This window comes from Triticum urartu, chromosome 4A (genome assembly GCF_056163025.1).
Source record: "Triticum urartu cultivar PI428250 chromosome 4A, HENAU_Tu73, whole genome shotgun sequence".
In the NCBI taxonomy this organism is placed as follows: Eukaryota; Viridiplantae; Streptophyta; class Magnoliopsida; order Poales; family Poaceae; genus Triticum; species Triticum urartu.
The window spans coordinates 605,262,204-605,278,030 of record NC_141876.1 but is presented as its reverse complement, the minus strand read 5'-3'; the positions used below and the strand labels follow the sequence as shown (position 1 = coordinate 605,278,030).

The following is a 15,827-nucleotide window of genomic DNA, read 5'->3' as shown; positions in this document are numbered from 1 at the left end:
CGACATCCATGCATCTTTTGCATACTTCTAAAACTAGTACATCATTGCTAACTATGAAGTTATTACTATGTTTTTCAACAGATAATCCCAGAGAATTATGTGCCTCATTTGATGTATCATAAAGATAGCCTTAATGTTTTGAACATGCAGCCAGGTCATCCTACGAATCTCAATTGTCCATACCAGATTTCTAAAAGGAATGGAGACATGCAAATCAAAGGATGGAAAAAATGTATGGACAGTCGTAAGGAGGTTCTTGGAAGCAAAAGGGAGCGAAGCGTAAGAATTGGAGACAGGATGATCTCCATTCTCCATAATGGAGAGTCAGAGTCTATATTGTTTTATGCTATTTTACCTTAAAGAGGGTATTTAGGTCCTACCTAATACTGATGATCATGTGCTAAGAACAATTAAGTAGGGTTGGTTCGATGACTATGAGGATGATGATCGTATGACTTGTTATTAATAATGAGTAGAAGTTGTATGATGATGATTAGTAGACTTGTTATTATATATGATGATGCATGATGCGAGCATGAAGAGTTATTATATATCAGCGGGTGAAATGAATATGGATTGGATTGAAGTGAAGACAACATGCATGTGGTGCATGTCGAAAGTAGTACAATCCAAACTTGATCAAGTTAGGATTAGTATTACTTTCGACATGCACCACATGTTGCCTCACTTCAATCTAAGTCATGTTTAGGCATAGCAGTAGCAGTACCACGGAGATAAGAGAGGACACATCTCTCTATTATTACCTACCTATACCAACCTAAATTAACCCCCAAAACCCCTAAACCACCTCCTTTAAAAAAACAGCCCCTGAAATGCTGACGCGTGGAAGCTTATTGGTCCCGGTTGGTGCTACCAACCGGGACCAAAGGCCCTCGTGCCTGGGCTCGCCGGAGCGGCCACGTGGAGGCCCATCTGTCCCGGTTAGTATAAGAACCGGGACTAAAGGCCTAGGGCATTAGTAACGACCCTTTAGTTCCGGTTCCCCAACCGGGACAGATGGGCCTTATGAACCGGGACAAATGGTTCTTTTTCTACTAGTGTCTGGTTGGTATAAGAACCGGGACTAAAAGTATTGGGCTTTAGTACCGACCCTTTAGTCCCGGTTCCCGAACCGGGACAAATGGGCCTTATGAACTGGGACAAATGGGCCTTTTTCTACTAATGGGGGAGAGGGCCCAAAGCCTCTCATAAGTCAGGGGGTGTTTGTTTCCAGGGACTTTTTGGTGTAGGGACTAGAAAAAGTCCCTCTTAAAGACTTTTTAACCAAACAGGAGGGACTACTAGGCACTAAAAGTTGCTTTGGGGACTAAATGAATAAGACTCTCAAGGAGAGTCTTTTTTGAAACTTTTTGAGACTTTTCCAACAATGCCTTTCCCTGCACCCATTGCCCCGCCGCCCCATGGTGTTGTTTGGTTGTTATTTTTCTGTATGCTAGGGGTAACATGGTCTTTTACATGTCATTTAATAACCTCTAGGAGGGACTAGGGACTTTTTAGTCCCTGAAAATAAACAGGAAGGGACTTTTTAGGGACTAGGGACTTTTTAGTTGGGACTAGAAAAAGTCGTAGGACTTATGAACCAAACAGAGCCTCAGTGTCGCTTTCTAGTTGGGTCTGGTTGACGCATGTGGGTCGGAAACGCTGGTGTTAGTGGACCCGGAATTACGTAACAAGTAGATCGTTCCGTTGCATGCTTTTGTATGAAAATACAAATCGCGAAATGGGTAGTATGGTTGTGGGAGGTGAAATATGAGGTACGACCAATCACCGTCCGTAGTTGTTTGGCAACTCCAATTAGCTATGTGTAGTTGTAGATGCTGCATGCATAGCGCCGCCGAGGCATACGCTAATAATGTGAGATCGCTTGATTCTAGCGATTTGCAGTAAAGGGATCTCAGTTGATTCTTCCCCGTCTCACGTCAAGCACTGAGATCCTACGTGACCATGCCTGAGCACGACAAGTTCGTCGATTGTTCTGTTCAGCTCTTCCCGGCTGGCCCAATATCGTACGCCATGGCCGCATCATTCCTTCCGAATTTCCCCATGTTCACCCAACCTGATTCCTCCTACCTACGTGGCTACACCTCCATCTAATCCATGACTATCTGATGTCTATGTATCGAGACTTCTTATGTGATGAGGATGGAAAAGTTGAACAACAAAATTTATTGCTAATACAGGTAAATTTCCAGGTACTCCCTCCGTAAAGATATAGTGATTAAATGCTCTTATATTTCTTTACAAATGGAGTAATGAAAATGCAGGGCAGCAGCAAAATGAGAAAGGGATGGACAGAGGCAACATTATCTCCTTTTCTGGATTCTATCAAGGAAGATCACAACTAGGCTTTGAGTAGGTGGACATTTGACTGACTCGTAGTTCTGAAGACAGTGTGAGGTATTGTTGATTTCTTTTCCTGATACATATTTGCAAATTACACTTACCACACACATCATGATTGATAAACCATCAAATCTTGGCCACTGTTTTATTTTCAAAAAAATGATAGCCCCATTCTCGTTATGCTACTCCGACCGTGCGACCAGACCTATGCATGTCGTTTAATCTCTAGACTCCGAGATTTCCCATCGCCGGTCCGCACACTACTACCACGTCGAGAGGTTTAGAGGCCGAGTCACCAAGAGGAGACTGCACATCGCCAGAAGATATGTCCATATTTCATATGAACATTCTTTTTGATGCACTTCAAAGTGTTTACTATAGTAAGATTTCATGTATAAATATGTACATTGGTTATTATTGATGTTTATGTCAAAGGGCCCCGGGTTATAGGTTCGCCCAGGACCGGCCCAGGGTCACCCTGACGGACTCCACATCTTGATTGGAATTGCTCTCCCAACTCCACATTCATTAGGATGCGAGCATTTCAGGTTTCCAAAGTAAAATTCTGAAAATAGGTGCGTAAATCCAATACAGTAGTTATTTAAAACAAGTGTTTAAATATATTACCCATAAGTTTTTCTCACTACCAATATCCAAAACTAGCCAAAAATTACAACTGACTAGGCGCAATCATCGCTCTAGTAGCAGCCATGAGCACTTATTTTAAGAGATTGTTATAACTCTTTGACAATCAACATATTGTTATCTTGACAGACAAGGAGAATTCATGTGTGAGTCGCTCCTTAATCCGATACCTGCTAGCTTTGTCAACAAGGGATCTTGTGGACTCAAGTTCAAGGTCCATGGCATTACACTCATCACAAGGGTGTTTACCACGCAGCTCGATTCTCTTCAAGCCCACGGCTCGTTCCATGAACAACCTTAGATAGTTTGTCACCTTGTCTTCCTCCTCGAACCCTGCCATCACCAGTAACTTCAAGTTCAAGTGCTTCCAATCCTTGGATGGTTCCCACAACATGTTGGTCTTCTGGGAACTATACTCAGACGGTTTGACACATGGATGTTGATTTCGAAACAACTTCATGCATGCACACAGAAGATAAATACATATTACAGAATAACGTAGAACCAATTGAAGTTACATATCAGGTTATAAAAGAAATGAAACCTGCAATACCAGTATTTAAGTTCAAGGTGAAGCTTACTGTAAAATTCAGTAGGGCAGGTGCAGCTTCGACAATAAACATGGTCCAGTTCAGATCGCACTCAGGAAAGATAAAGTAAAGATACACCTCGGTCAGGTTTCTAAATATTGTAGTGAGGTGCTTAGGATGCTCTAGTTGAATCCAAATCTGCAGCAAAAGCAAGAACACAACAGACAACCATAATTAGTAGGTACTAAGAAAAGAACAAAAAGGTGTGGTAGCTCCCGGGACTCCCGGCACCCCCTTATCTGGCCGTGCAGTTCCGTTGAGATTTGTGCTGGAGTCTGACTGGGATCAGGCCATTTGCAGATTCAGCCAACTTTGTCAGCCCATTTATGCAGGTAGGCGCCTAGTAGTAGGGTAGGACATAGGGCTGAGCAGTGGCAACTGCGCGCTATTTCCTCACCGGTTGCCGACAAATGTGGCAGGTAACTTCACTGTAGTCACGTGACCACCGATGCACCCTCTAGTGTTGAATGATTGAGCAAGGCAACATCCTCATCTGTGGCCCTGTTTGAATACTCTAACTCGGTTAGAGGTTAGAGTTAGATTCTAACCCTAAACTAACCTTAAACTAACTCTAACCAAAAAGGTGTTTGGATGACAGGGTTAGATGGAGCGCGAATACGGCGAGGCGCTTTCACGGGCAGTGCGAGAGGGAGGGAGGGAGAGGATGAGAAGCTTCGTGAAAGTGGGGAGGGATCTGCTGCGGGAAGAGTAAGAGAAAAATATGTTTTTTAATGGTCCCGAGAAGAACTAACCCAAATAAGCACCTCTTGGATGGGTTAGTTTTTTGGATGGGTTAGATGCATCTAACTCAAACTAACCCTTCTATTTGAATATTTTTGAGTTAGTTAAGTCTAAACTAACCGATACTAACTCTACAGTTGCCATCAGTAGAATATGGAACGAAGACAAGACTCTGCTCTTTTCCTTCCCTCTTGCATTACCTCTCTCTGCTTTTTTTTTTTCTTTCACCCACACGCCTCTCTCTGATCCTCTTTTTATCTCACAGATTCACACACAACGGCTCACTCCCTTCTCTCTCATAGCTCCTCTGTGAGAGAGAAAAGCTACCTCTCTCTCCTGTCTCACTCTCACTACTTTCTCACACGTGAAAGTGACAAGTCTTGGGAGAAAAAGTATGGTTGCTGTGATCGGATGGAACAGAAGGTGGCCCTACGTGCGTCGGTTGGCTAATACTGCAGCACTGCAAATCACAAACGCTGTGGCAGACTAGGGACCGGATCACGATGCAGGACAGCCATAGCAAACGGTTAAGATAATGGGGTGTCTAGACACCCTGGTGTTAAAAAACCAGTCTCAAGAACATGTACTAGATGCGTAAGAGGAATTCATGTGGAGTGTAGAAATAAACTTACCATTTCGCAACTAAAATTGAGATACAATCTCGACAGATTTGTGGCACTCAAGCACTCGCTTAGCGCAAATGGTGCCTGCCACACCCGAGCACGTGAACCGAGGTTCACTTCAAGAAGTTGGGGAACGTGGCCGAAGTGCAGTGGAGGGCTCTCGCAGTCGCAGGGCCAAGACCAGCACCATATTTCTCTTAGCTTGGGGACGGAGATGAGCTCGATACATGTGCAAGCAAAGTCAAGGAACTGAAGCTTCTGGAGCCCGGAGCACGGTGTGTCGATCTTGAGTGCGGAGTGATGGTCAACCAGTCGGCAAGATATCAGGATGAAGTGCTTGAGCTTATCACAAGCTTTAATGAAGCCCGCGATGTCATCGTCTCCAAACGCTAGGTTCTGGAGGGTTAGCCTGGTGAGCCACCGGAAGGCGACGGGGCAGGCACGGGAGAAGGACATGAACCGCTCCGCCAGCCCCAACTCGGCGAGCAGCTGAGTGGTGTTGTCGTTGCTCGAGGCCGGCGGTAATATATAAAACTCGAGCCATTCAGTCTCGCCGCGGCTGACGACGTCCTCAATGACGCCGCCGATGGAGCTCAGTTGCAGAGGGTCCGACATGTAGAAGCGTAGGACGAGGGTCTTGATGGCACGACTGCACGCGGGGCACGGAGGAGGACACACGGAGAGCAACCTCCGCACCGCGCCCGTGAACGCGTCCATGATCTCGACCGGCGTGGTGCCATGGAACTGGTCGACCCCGAGCTCTAGGTGCGAGAGCTGGTGTGGGAGGTGGCGCCAGCGCGTGGAGGCGGCGCCGACACGGAGCGCCTCACGCAGGTGGAGGCGTTCGAGGATTCCGAGGAGGAGGTGGTCGGGAAGCGTGCTGATCACGTCCTCATCCTGGCCGATATCGATGTTGGACGGCGATGACTTGTTGCGCGGCGGCAGAGAGGTGAGGCGGCGGCCCGATCGCAACTCCATCGATGCAAAACCCTCCTCGATCGTCTCGTCCCGTAATGGAGCCCTTCTCCTCTCCCTCTGGTAATACGTACGGCGGCGGAGATGGATTTTGGTGGACTCCTAATAACAGATTAAGTCCTGCTCGACCTGTCAATTAATAATTCAACCAACTTCCCTAAAAAAATTAGTTCAACCAACCGGCGTGTTGGATTCCTGATTTTTTTCATGGGAAAAATCGTATACGACCAGGGTCGTACATACCCAATCTGAAGACCCTCTACCATATGTGCGCCAGCTGGCAAACCGAATCTCAAAGCAGCAGTCGTTGTTCCAATCGTTCGCGTCGTTCATCAACGGCCCAGCTCGCGTCCCCACTCCTCGACACCGGGGGCAACTCCCTTCCTCGTGGTGCTCCATCCAATAATGCTAAACATACAAAGAGTTACACGCAATTACACGCAGACTAGGATTTTTTCTATCTACTAACACTACTAGGGAAAAGCCTAGCAGCAGCGCGGGTTTTAGGCCTATCAGTAGCGCGGGGCGATGCGCTACTGATAAGGCGCTACAGCTAACGTATAGCAGTAGCGTGCCTCCGCCCACGCTACTGCTAAATCCACTTAGTAGTAGCGACTTCCCGGAGGAGCGCTACTGGTAATTAGTAGTAGCGCTTCTCCCTGTCCGCGCTGCTACTATTATTTCGTATTTTATTACTTTTTTATTTCATGTTGTATTCGTACACCTTTACACAAGTTTTCATACAACAGGAATTTAGAAAGTGTTTTTACATCATAATGAGTTATTACATCACGGGGTGAAAGAACCATAGACTAGTTTCAAGTGGATGTCCATCCACTTGAAACTAGTTCATAATTCTTTCACCCAATGATATAATAAATATCATCATCATCATCATCATATCATTAACAACTTATCATCATAATACATCATTGTCATATAACACCTCCTCAAGATCATCGTTTTCATCAATGAGACATCACATAGCAAATTGGTCACTAGTCGTAATCACAAGTACTCCTAATCATCAACTCTAACACATTGTATCACATAATAAACATATTGTACCTCATAGGACCTACTACATTCTCTTAGGACCTACTATATTCTGTAAGGTAAAATAACAAAAAACAAGATAGCCCCTGACTCTCCATTATGGAGAATGGAGATTATCCTGTCTCCAATTCTTGCCTTTCGCTTAATGTTACTTCCAAGAACCTCCTTGTGAATGTCCAAACATTTTTTCTATTCTTTGATTAGCATGTGTTCACCGGTTTTAGAAATCCGATATGCACAGGTGAGCTCCTTAGATTGACCTGGCTGTATGTTCAGAACTGCAAGGCGACCATTCTGATATATCAGATGAGGCACACAATCCATCGGGATTTTATGTTGAAAAACATAGTAATAACTTCGTAGTTAGCAATGATGTACTAGTTTTAGAAGTATGCAAAAGATGCACGGATGTCATAATAGTAAAAAAATCTTACCAGAGTATCTCCATAGAAGTTACCGTGGTTCAACACGTGCACTAGTGGCACGTATTCACCATAATTTGGAGGAGTTCGATAATAGGTATTGTAATTCTCAAGATAAGTACAATAAGCAATCAGATGACTTTTCTCCTTATAAGTTAATTCAGAGCCATCAGTGTAGTGAGTTTTGTCTACCATCTTCTGCACATTCTTTGAAGATTCAAAATAAGCTGTCAGTGGAAATAAGCTGTTAACTATTTTGAAATAAACAATATAAATTAGTTAATAACTATGTTTGAGAAACTCACATTGCTGTAGAATCGGAAGCGTATCAAGAAGGGCCCAAATGTCCATATTGTCTTGCTCGATGTCAGGATCACCAAGATCCATGGTGACAATCATACCCTCATAAAAACCATACATTTTGCAAAGTGATTCCCAATTTTGGCAACCAAAATGGGTTACGCTCTGAGAATTGTACAGATTTACTTCAAAATTGATATCATGATGGGTCCTTAGGTGTATTTTCTTTGTTTGAAAATTTTCATGGTCTTCAAAACCCATCCTCTCCAAGACATAGCATTTTTCATGGCATGGGATAAGCTAGTCGAATTGTAAAAGATGAAAATTAGACGTTGAAATAGTTGAAGTCATGCTTAATTACGAAAAAAACACTTGTCGTTGTTGCGCACCGTTTCAACATCGAAGGTCTCCTCGAGCTTAATGCTGAAGCGCCGATCTTCGTCTAGCTCAATGAACCTGTCGCACATACCTCGATCGTCGTGGCACCAGTTGCACTCCCCCGGGAGACTGTCATCGTCCGAGTACGACATTTCCTACGTTCATAATTCAAATATTAAACTTGTACAATTAAATATATGTACTAAAAAACCGAAATTAGATCATTATTTTTCGAGAAAATCCAGGTCACTCGATATTTCCTACATATTCTAGCACAAGTCATGCCAGAATTCACGGAAAAATCCGGCATGACCTTTGCTAAAAAAGGACATATCGAGCGCCTGAAATTTGCCGGAACGGAAGTTAATCAACACTCCGGCAAAACATAGGCCACTCGGAGGTGTAAACTAAACATGAACGGCCACTTGGGCAACCACATATCCTATTTGAGCAACACAAGATATACATGGATATTTGGATGGTCTCACCTCGATGTCGGAGGGGGTCGGTGACGGGGACGACGGCGGGGATGATTGAGGGGCTCCTTGATTTCTGCAAAAGCAAAAACCGTATAAGCTATCACTAATACATCCCGAATAATTTCTTAAACTAAAAAATAACAACAAATACATCGAAGGTCTCCTCGAGCTTAATGCTGAAGCGCCGATCTTCGTCCAGCTCAACGAACCTGTCGCACATACTTCGATCGTCGTGGCACCAGTTGCACTCCCCCGGGAGACTGTCATCGTCCGAGTACGACATTTCCTACGTTCATAATTCAAATATTAAACTTGTACAATTAAATATATGTACTAAAAAACCTAAATTAGATCATTATTTTTTGAGAAAATCCAGGTCACTCGATATTTCCTACATATTCTAGCACAAGTCATGCCAGAATTCACGGAAAAATCCGGCATGACCTTTGCTAAAAAAGGACATATCGAGCGCCTGAAATTTGCCGGAACGGAAATTAATCAACACTCCGGCAAAACATAGGCCACTCGGAGGTGTAAACTAAACATGAACGGCCACTTGGGCAACCACATATCCTATTTGAGCAACACAAGATATACATGGATATTTGGATGGTCTCACCTCGATGTCGGAGGGGGTCGGTGACGGGGACGACGGCGGGGATGATTGAGGGGCTCCTTGATTTCTGCAAAAGCAAAAACCGTATAAGTTATCACTAATACATCCCGAATAATTGCTTAAACTAAAAAATAACAACAAATATGACATGTTCAACTAGTTTTATTAATTCAACTAGTTCTTACTAAATATAAACTTACTATAAATAGAAAAAACTAGTTCTTTCTAAAAATAAAGTAGTTCAACTAGTTATATTAATTATCTTACTACAAATACATTAGTTCTATTAATTCAACTAGTTCAACTAGTTTATTAATTTACTTACTAAACTAGTTCAACTACAACTAAAGTAGTTCAACTAGTTTATTAATTTACGTACTAATTATTTTAAACACTTACTAAAAAAGTAAAAATAAACTACATTATACAATACTTAACTAGTACCATCACTACTACTAATTAAGATCTACTACTGCTAAAAATCATTATCTATGAACCCTAAATTAACATCTACTACTACTACTACTAAAGAACATCTAGTACTAACTAAGCAGAGAGAACGAGGATGGGGGAGGGGTGGGAGGCTTACAGAGAGGGGAGAGAGGGTGGCGGGAAGGTGCTCGGCGACGGAGAGGTAGGGGCGGCGAGGGCGGGCTCGGGATCGGGAGGCGGCGGCGGGGTTGGGGGAGGCGGCGGCGATGGTGAGGTTGAGAGCGGCGGTGAGGTAGAGAGCGGAGGGGGTGGGGGAGGTGGCAGCGACGGTGAGGTCGAGAGCGGCGGCGGGCGGCGGTGTTGAGGTTGACGGCGGCCTCGGGCGACGGCGGTGAGGGCAGGCTCGGGCTCGGGCGGCAGTGACAGAGGAGTAGGGGAACAGTGGGGGGGGGGGGGAAAGGAGGACTTAGCAAAATTTTGAGTGGGCGGGTGGTTAAGTCGAACTAGCAGTAGCGCACTTTAGGAAACACGCTATAGCTAAAGTAGCTATAGTGCGTTTTCAGGAAAAACGCTACTGCTAAGTCTAAGCACGCATCAAAAATATACGTTGGTTATCATTGATCTTTTTGTGTAGAATCTAAATAGTCAGCATATTTAAGGTGGTAAACACCTTGTTCGCTTAGCAGTATGGAACTATACTTAATTAGGTGCAACACTTAGCAGCAGCGAGTTTTGCAGAAACACGCTGCTACTAAGTACTTTAGCAGCAGCGCGTCCAGGGAAGGGCGCTACTACTATATCTAGCCTGGGGGCAAATCGTGGAAATTATAGTAGTAGCGCTTGTTTCACCTAGAGCGCTAATGCTATCTAGTTATTAGTATCGTGGTTCCTTTAAGCTCGCTACTGCTAGTTAGTAGTAGCGCCTGTTTTTAAACCGCGCTGTTGCTAAGATTCTGTGTATAATGTTTTCCCTAGTAGTGTAACCAATCACAAACTTGCCCTCCTGATTTGGGGGGGGGGGGTGGGCCGCCTCCCCACCTATTGACTAATCAAATTAAGCCTTTTTGTAAAACCTTGTAACTCGTTTGTACGTGTAGCATTACTCTGCTCCATCCATCCTCGTAGCTACTATCTCTGTCCTTGTTATTGAACCCTCATTTGTATTTTGTGCCTAGATTCAACTTACAATCAATGCAAAAAAATATTTAACTAACAAAATATTAATACATGTCACGAAAAAATATACATTACCATTGTGGTGCCTGGAAATGAGCAATGAAGCAGAATGACGCCTCATGGTGGTGCAGTGTCAGCGACCTGACGAAGGGGCAATCAACAACACACATGAAGGAGGACGCCAGGCCCAGCCGGCCCAGAACGGAGAAGAGACTGGACCATAAGTTCTCTGGGCTGCAGTGGGTCTCGTCCATGTTCGAGCCCAAGAGTGGTGTGTTGGGGGAGAGGTACTTAGCAGCAGCGGCAGGTACATCCAACTTTCCCCTCACGCTAGGGTTTTCTCTCCTCTCGGAGGCGGCGGCGATCTCTCGCTCCTCACCACCGTAGAGAGCCAGATTCCCCTCCCCCTCTCCCCCTGCCGGTCTACGGCGAGGGCCGGAGGACTGCTAGGGTTTTTCCGCCCGCGGACAGCTTTTCTCGGGCAAGAGTACGATGGATGAATCTGCTTCGGGATCGGGAATGGGTGTGCCCGTCTCTGACCTAGAGGCGATGATGGAAGAGTTAGGTCTGAAAGAAGATGAACTTGAGGATGTGGTGATGGAAGATGAGGAACTGCTAGAGGCGGCGACCTGATGGATGATTATTGCTAGGGTTCATACTGAAAAAACCTATAGTCAATACTATTTTTATAGAACCATGAGGGTGGCCTGGGACCTAGCAAAGGAAGTCAAGATCAAGCCGTTGGAGGAGAACTTGTACACGATGTAGTTTGGCTGTCTGGGTGATTGGGAGCACGTAATGGAGGAAGGACCGTGGGCTTACAAAGGGAAAGCGGTGGTGCTGGCACCGTATGATAGTTTTACTAAGCCATCGACGATTGATCTTAATAAAGTTGAGATGTGGATTCAGATCCATGACTTCCTAGAAGGATACTTTTCCAAGATCAAGGCTTTGTCTACAACGGTCGGAGAGTTCATCTATGCCGAGCCAAGTTCACATGACTTTGAGGGGAATTTTGTCAGAGTGCGGGTCAAGATTGATGTCACAAAACCACTCAAAAACGATGTCTCCCTGGTGATCAAGAAGAAGGACACCGTCCAGCGACTCATATTTAGGGTGAAATACGAACGACTCCCTGATTGGTGTGCTGTCTGTGGCCTTCTGGGTCATCTTTTCCAGGAGTGTGGTGATGGAGTCCATCCTCCAAAGGCTCTGGTGTTTAAAGATTTAAAAGCGGCATGGTTCAGAGGGCCTGGTAGAGGTCCTAGAGAAGGACGAGGACAAGGAGGGAACACTACTAGAGGTGGAAGAGGAAGAGGCAAAGCTGGCAGAGGCAGGGGCCACGGTTATGAACAACAGAATACCACGCAGGACCCGGACATAGATATGGAGGAAATGGATGGGAATAGAAAGAGGAGTGCTGCGGCAAATGACCCAATGGCATCAATTGTGAAACCAGCGGCAATAGGGGATGGGGCAAATAAGCTTCTGCTGCTGCCCCCCTTGGAAGATCCATTGAGCCCCTCGTCAAAACAGGAGCCAAAACGGAATAAGGTCCTCTTCAACTTTCCGACACAAATAGTGGGAAGAACACAGTCACAAAGAAAAATGATGCGCGTATGGCGGGCCTCCAAGGGGGGTCTCACCCAGCGCAATGAGTCTCCTATGTTGGAACTGTCGCGGTGCTGGCAATCCCGCGACAGTTCGCGAGCTTCGTGAGATGACGAAGCAGTTTGCCCCCTCTGTACTTTGTATTCTAGAAACTCAAATAGAGGGTACGAGAGTTGAGAATTTGGTTGGTTCACTAGGGTTCAATACAAGCTTTGATGTAAACAGTTCGGGCCGTAGTGGTGGTTTAGGAGTTTTTTGGAATGAAGAAATAAATCTTGAGATTATTGGTTATTCACAGTGCCACATTGATGCAATGATAAATGATCTAGTCGAGGTCGGGACAAGGGTTACATTTGTGTATTTTCGGTAAAGGATATTTTTATTGACTCATAATGTAGCATCAAGGGATACAATCATAATGAGTACACACCCGACCTCTGCATATCTAGGATGCACACAGCCAACACAAACACACACACACACAAAGATCACGCCAGCAAAAGCAAAGTCATAACAGACCGAAGCTATGCAGATGAAGAAAAAATAACCAAAGTGACGATATACAATAGTGACCATCGGCAACAACATTTCTCGACAACATCAGGACTACGAGAAAGGATCTCCAAAAATGACGCCTTCAAGAAGGGAACGTCATTGTAAGTGACGCCATCGTCGGATCCAACTACTAAAGGTTGGATCAAGTGTTTTCACCCTAGGGTATTCACCTCAGAGCTCGAGACTGGGTATTCGAGAGCCATCCAATCGAAGAAACCAATGTTGTCTCCTTCACTTTCCACGATCCCAGCAGCTACAGACGTGCACGGTTCTGACAGCGAGAGATGACCATATCCGCAGGAGCCGGCTGATGAGACCCAACAAGAGCCGGTTTCCACACTACGACGGCAGTCTTTGACAGGGAGGAAGAAAACCGGTACTTCTGTCCTTAATGACGTTCATGACGATCTTCTATACTTAATGGTTTCCTTCATTTGCTTACTAGCTAGCGTGTCGAGTCCTCTCTATACGTATAGTACGTAGCATCAACCAAGCACGGATATAAGAGAGGACACTTCTCTCTATTAATTAGCTAGCTAACACAATATATGAAACACCTAAATTAACCCCCCAAAACCCCCTAAACCCAGCCCCTTTTCAAAAAAACAAAAACCTCAGGTCCTGCCAGCTGCTGATGCGTGAATGCCTTTTGGTCCCGGTTGGTGCTACCAACCAGGACCAAAGGCCCTCCTACTTGGGGTCGCCACAGCGGACACGTGGAGGCCCATCTGTCCCGGTTGGTATAAGAACAGGGACTAAAGGTATAGGGCTTTAGTACCGACCCTTTAGTCCCGGTTCCCCAACCGGGACAAATGGGCCTTACAAACCAGGACAAATGGCCCTTTTTCTACTAGTGAGCCATTGACAATGTTTGATCGAATAATCTTAATGGAAGGGGCCACTCTGGTCAACAAGAAAGATAATCAACTCATAGGCAACAAGGGTCTTTTGATGGATCATGTCACTAATTAGCACCTCGTGTGGTGCAATGGTTCTTGTTTTCTCACAATATTGTTCTTTTGCTAGTAAGCTTGACAACTCCTTGTGTTGTTGGCATGTGCGAGCGGGTGAATGAATTATGTTGTGATGAATCTCAATTTTCTCGCAACATCAATTTTGTGCTTTGTGATTTAATCGCCTTCAAAATTTATTTGTAGCTAGTAGCTTAGTCTTTCCATGTGAACTCTACAACCTGCACTCCTTGTTTTGATCTAGTCTCTAAATTGGTCTCCGAAAAGATGTGACATTGATGAGAAAATGGTGATGGCATGTACACAACCAGTGGTTTCCATCACCCAAGACATGATATGATGATGGTTTTGCATGATGACTCACTGGCATGTCTTAATTAATCTTTTGAATTTAAGTACATGTTACTATGGTTTTATTTGTTTATCAAACAATGTTACTGAATAGTAATAACATATGAAGTAAAACCTTGAGCTCGGAACTAACATGCTGGTTGGATATGAGTTGCATGACCGCATGAAAATCTCATAGAGCTTTTACTTTGTTCAGTTCCTCCACAAATCTCTTTGGTGTTTGTGCAGTAATTGTGCCAATGTGGACACAATTAATAGTAGATTGTGATGTCCATGAAGTGAGATGGAGATGTTGATATGCTTGGTCACAGGTCACATATTTTGAGGCTATAGTGATCATTATATGTGTTTTGGATCTATCATATTCTAGACTGATTGGACATTTTACTGAAAATCATGAACACACATTTTTTTTCTATATTTTCTGTACCTATATATGGAAGAGGCACGGCTCCATTCCAAGTACCTTGATAGCAGATGACTAAGACTGTTCATCGTTCATGGCCAAAAATAAATCTTATTAGTGTACATTGTTGGTTGAGTATGTCAAAGAGCAAGTTGCCACAACAGGTAATTAAGAATGTACTACTGTTGTATGGTTACACCATGATCCTCCGTGTATTGAGGCACTTTTGCCACTAGACCGTAACTCTATCATTACTAGTTAGCGTGCACGTGCAATGCACATAGTATCGTGTGAATAAAATCATCATACATTTTAGAAAAATAATATATTAATAAAATGAACAAAAATAAACTAATAGTAAACATTATTGTAATAAAAATGTAAATCGGAGTACAAATTTCGTGGACATATTTGTCATCAATCATGGTGAACCGACTATCACCGGGAGATATTTACAAATAACCACGTAACGTGATACACATGGAAACTCAATTGGCGTAACATATCGGGGCACTTGTGTAACCATGATAATAAAACAAACAACTTTGCCCTGAAACAAAACATTGCCCATCAAATGAAAACCAAGCCAAAACAGTGCCTTGAATTCATACTTTTTAGAGAAAAGACATACACCTAACTTTATAAATAAAGCCATCAAGCAGAGTCAATCACAATCACCAAACCCACAACCACACACACAGTACCATCAGCCCATTGGCCGAAAGACATACATGACAGGATAAAGGGCACGCAGGCCACCAAATAGTGCAGAGACTAGCGGCACTCACAGGAAATCAAGCCTATATGATGAAAACAAAAAAATCACTCACAGGAAAACACCTTTGAAGTTATTAACACCCACCTCCCTGTCCTTTAAATGCACCTATTTTTTATTTTTTGCGAGAACAGTGGTACATAAACTAAATCCTTACAAGTCAATCACTAAATTCATCCTCCAAATCACCTTTAAAGAGTCTAGAATGATGTATCCCGTTGCACCATCTTCATCCAAAAGTTCCTTCAATCGGTCCTTCGCGAAGCCTCAGTATGTTGGGAGCATTGATCTTGAGAAGCTCAGCTCCCTACTTCATCTCCTTCGCACTATCTCCCTTCTGAAGAACTGCCCAATACACCAA

At 44.1% G+C, this 15,827-nt stretch overlaps 1 protein-coding gene across 1 annotated transcript; it reads right to left on the bottom strand.

Moving 5' to 3' along the window:
- Positions 1-3,115: 3,115 nt before the first annotated feature.
- On the bottom strand, positions 3,116-5,941 carry LOC125554984 (uncharacterized). The gene is made up of 3 exons (XM_048718319.2): positions 4,973-5,941; positions 3,591-3,737; positions 3,116-3,463 (listed from the first exon to the last, which is right to left on the bottom strand). The coding sequence occupies exons 1-3, from the start codon at positions 5,939-5,941 to the stop codon at positions 3,116-3,118; spliced, it is 1,464 nt and encodes a 487-aa protein (XP_048574276.2).
- Between the last annotated feature and the right edge of the window lie 9,886 nt (positions 5,942-15,827).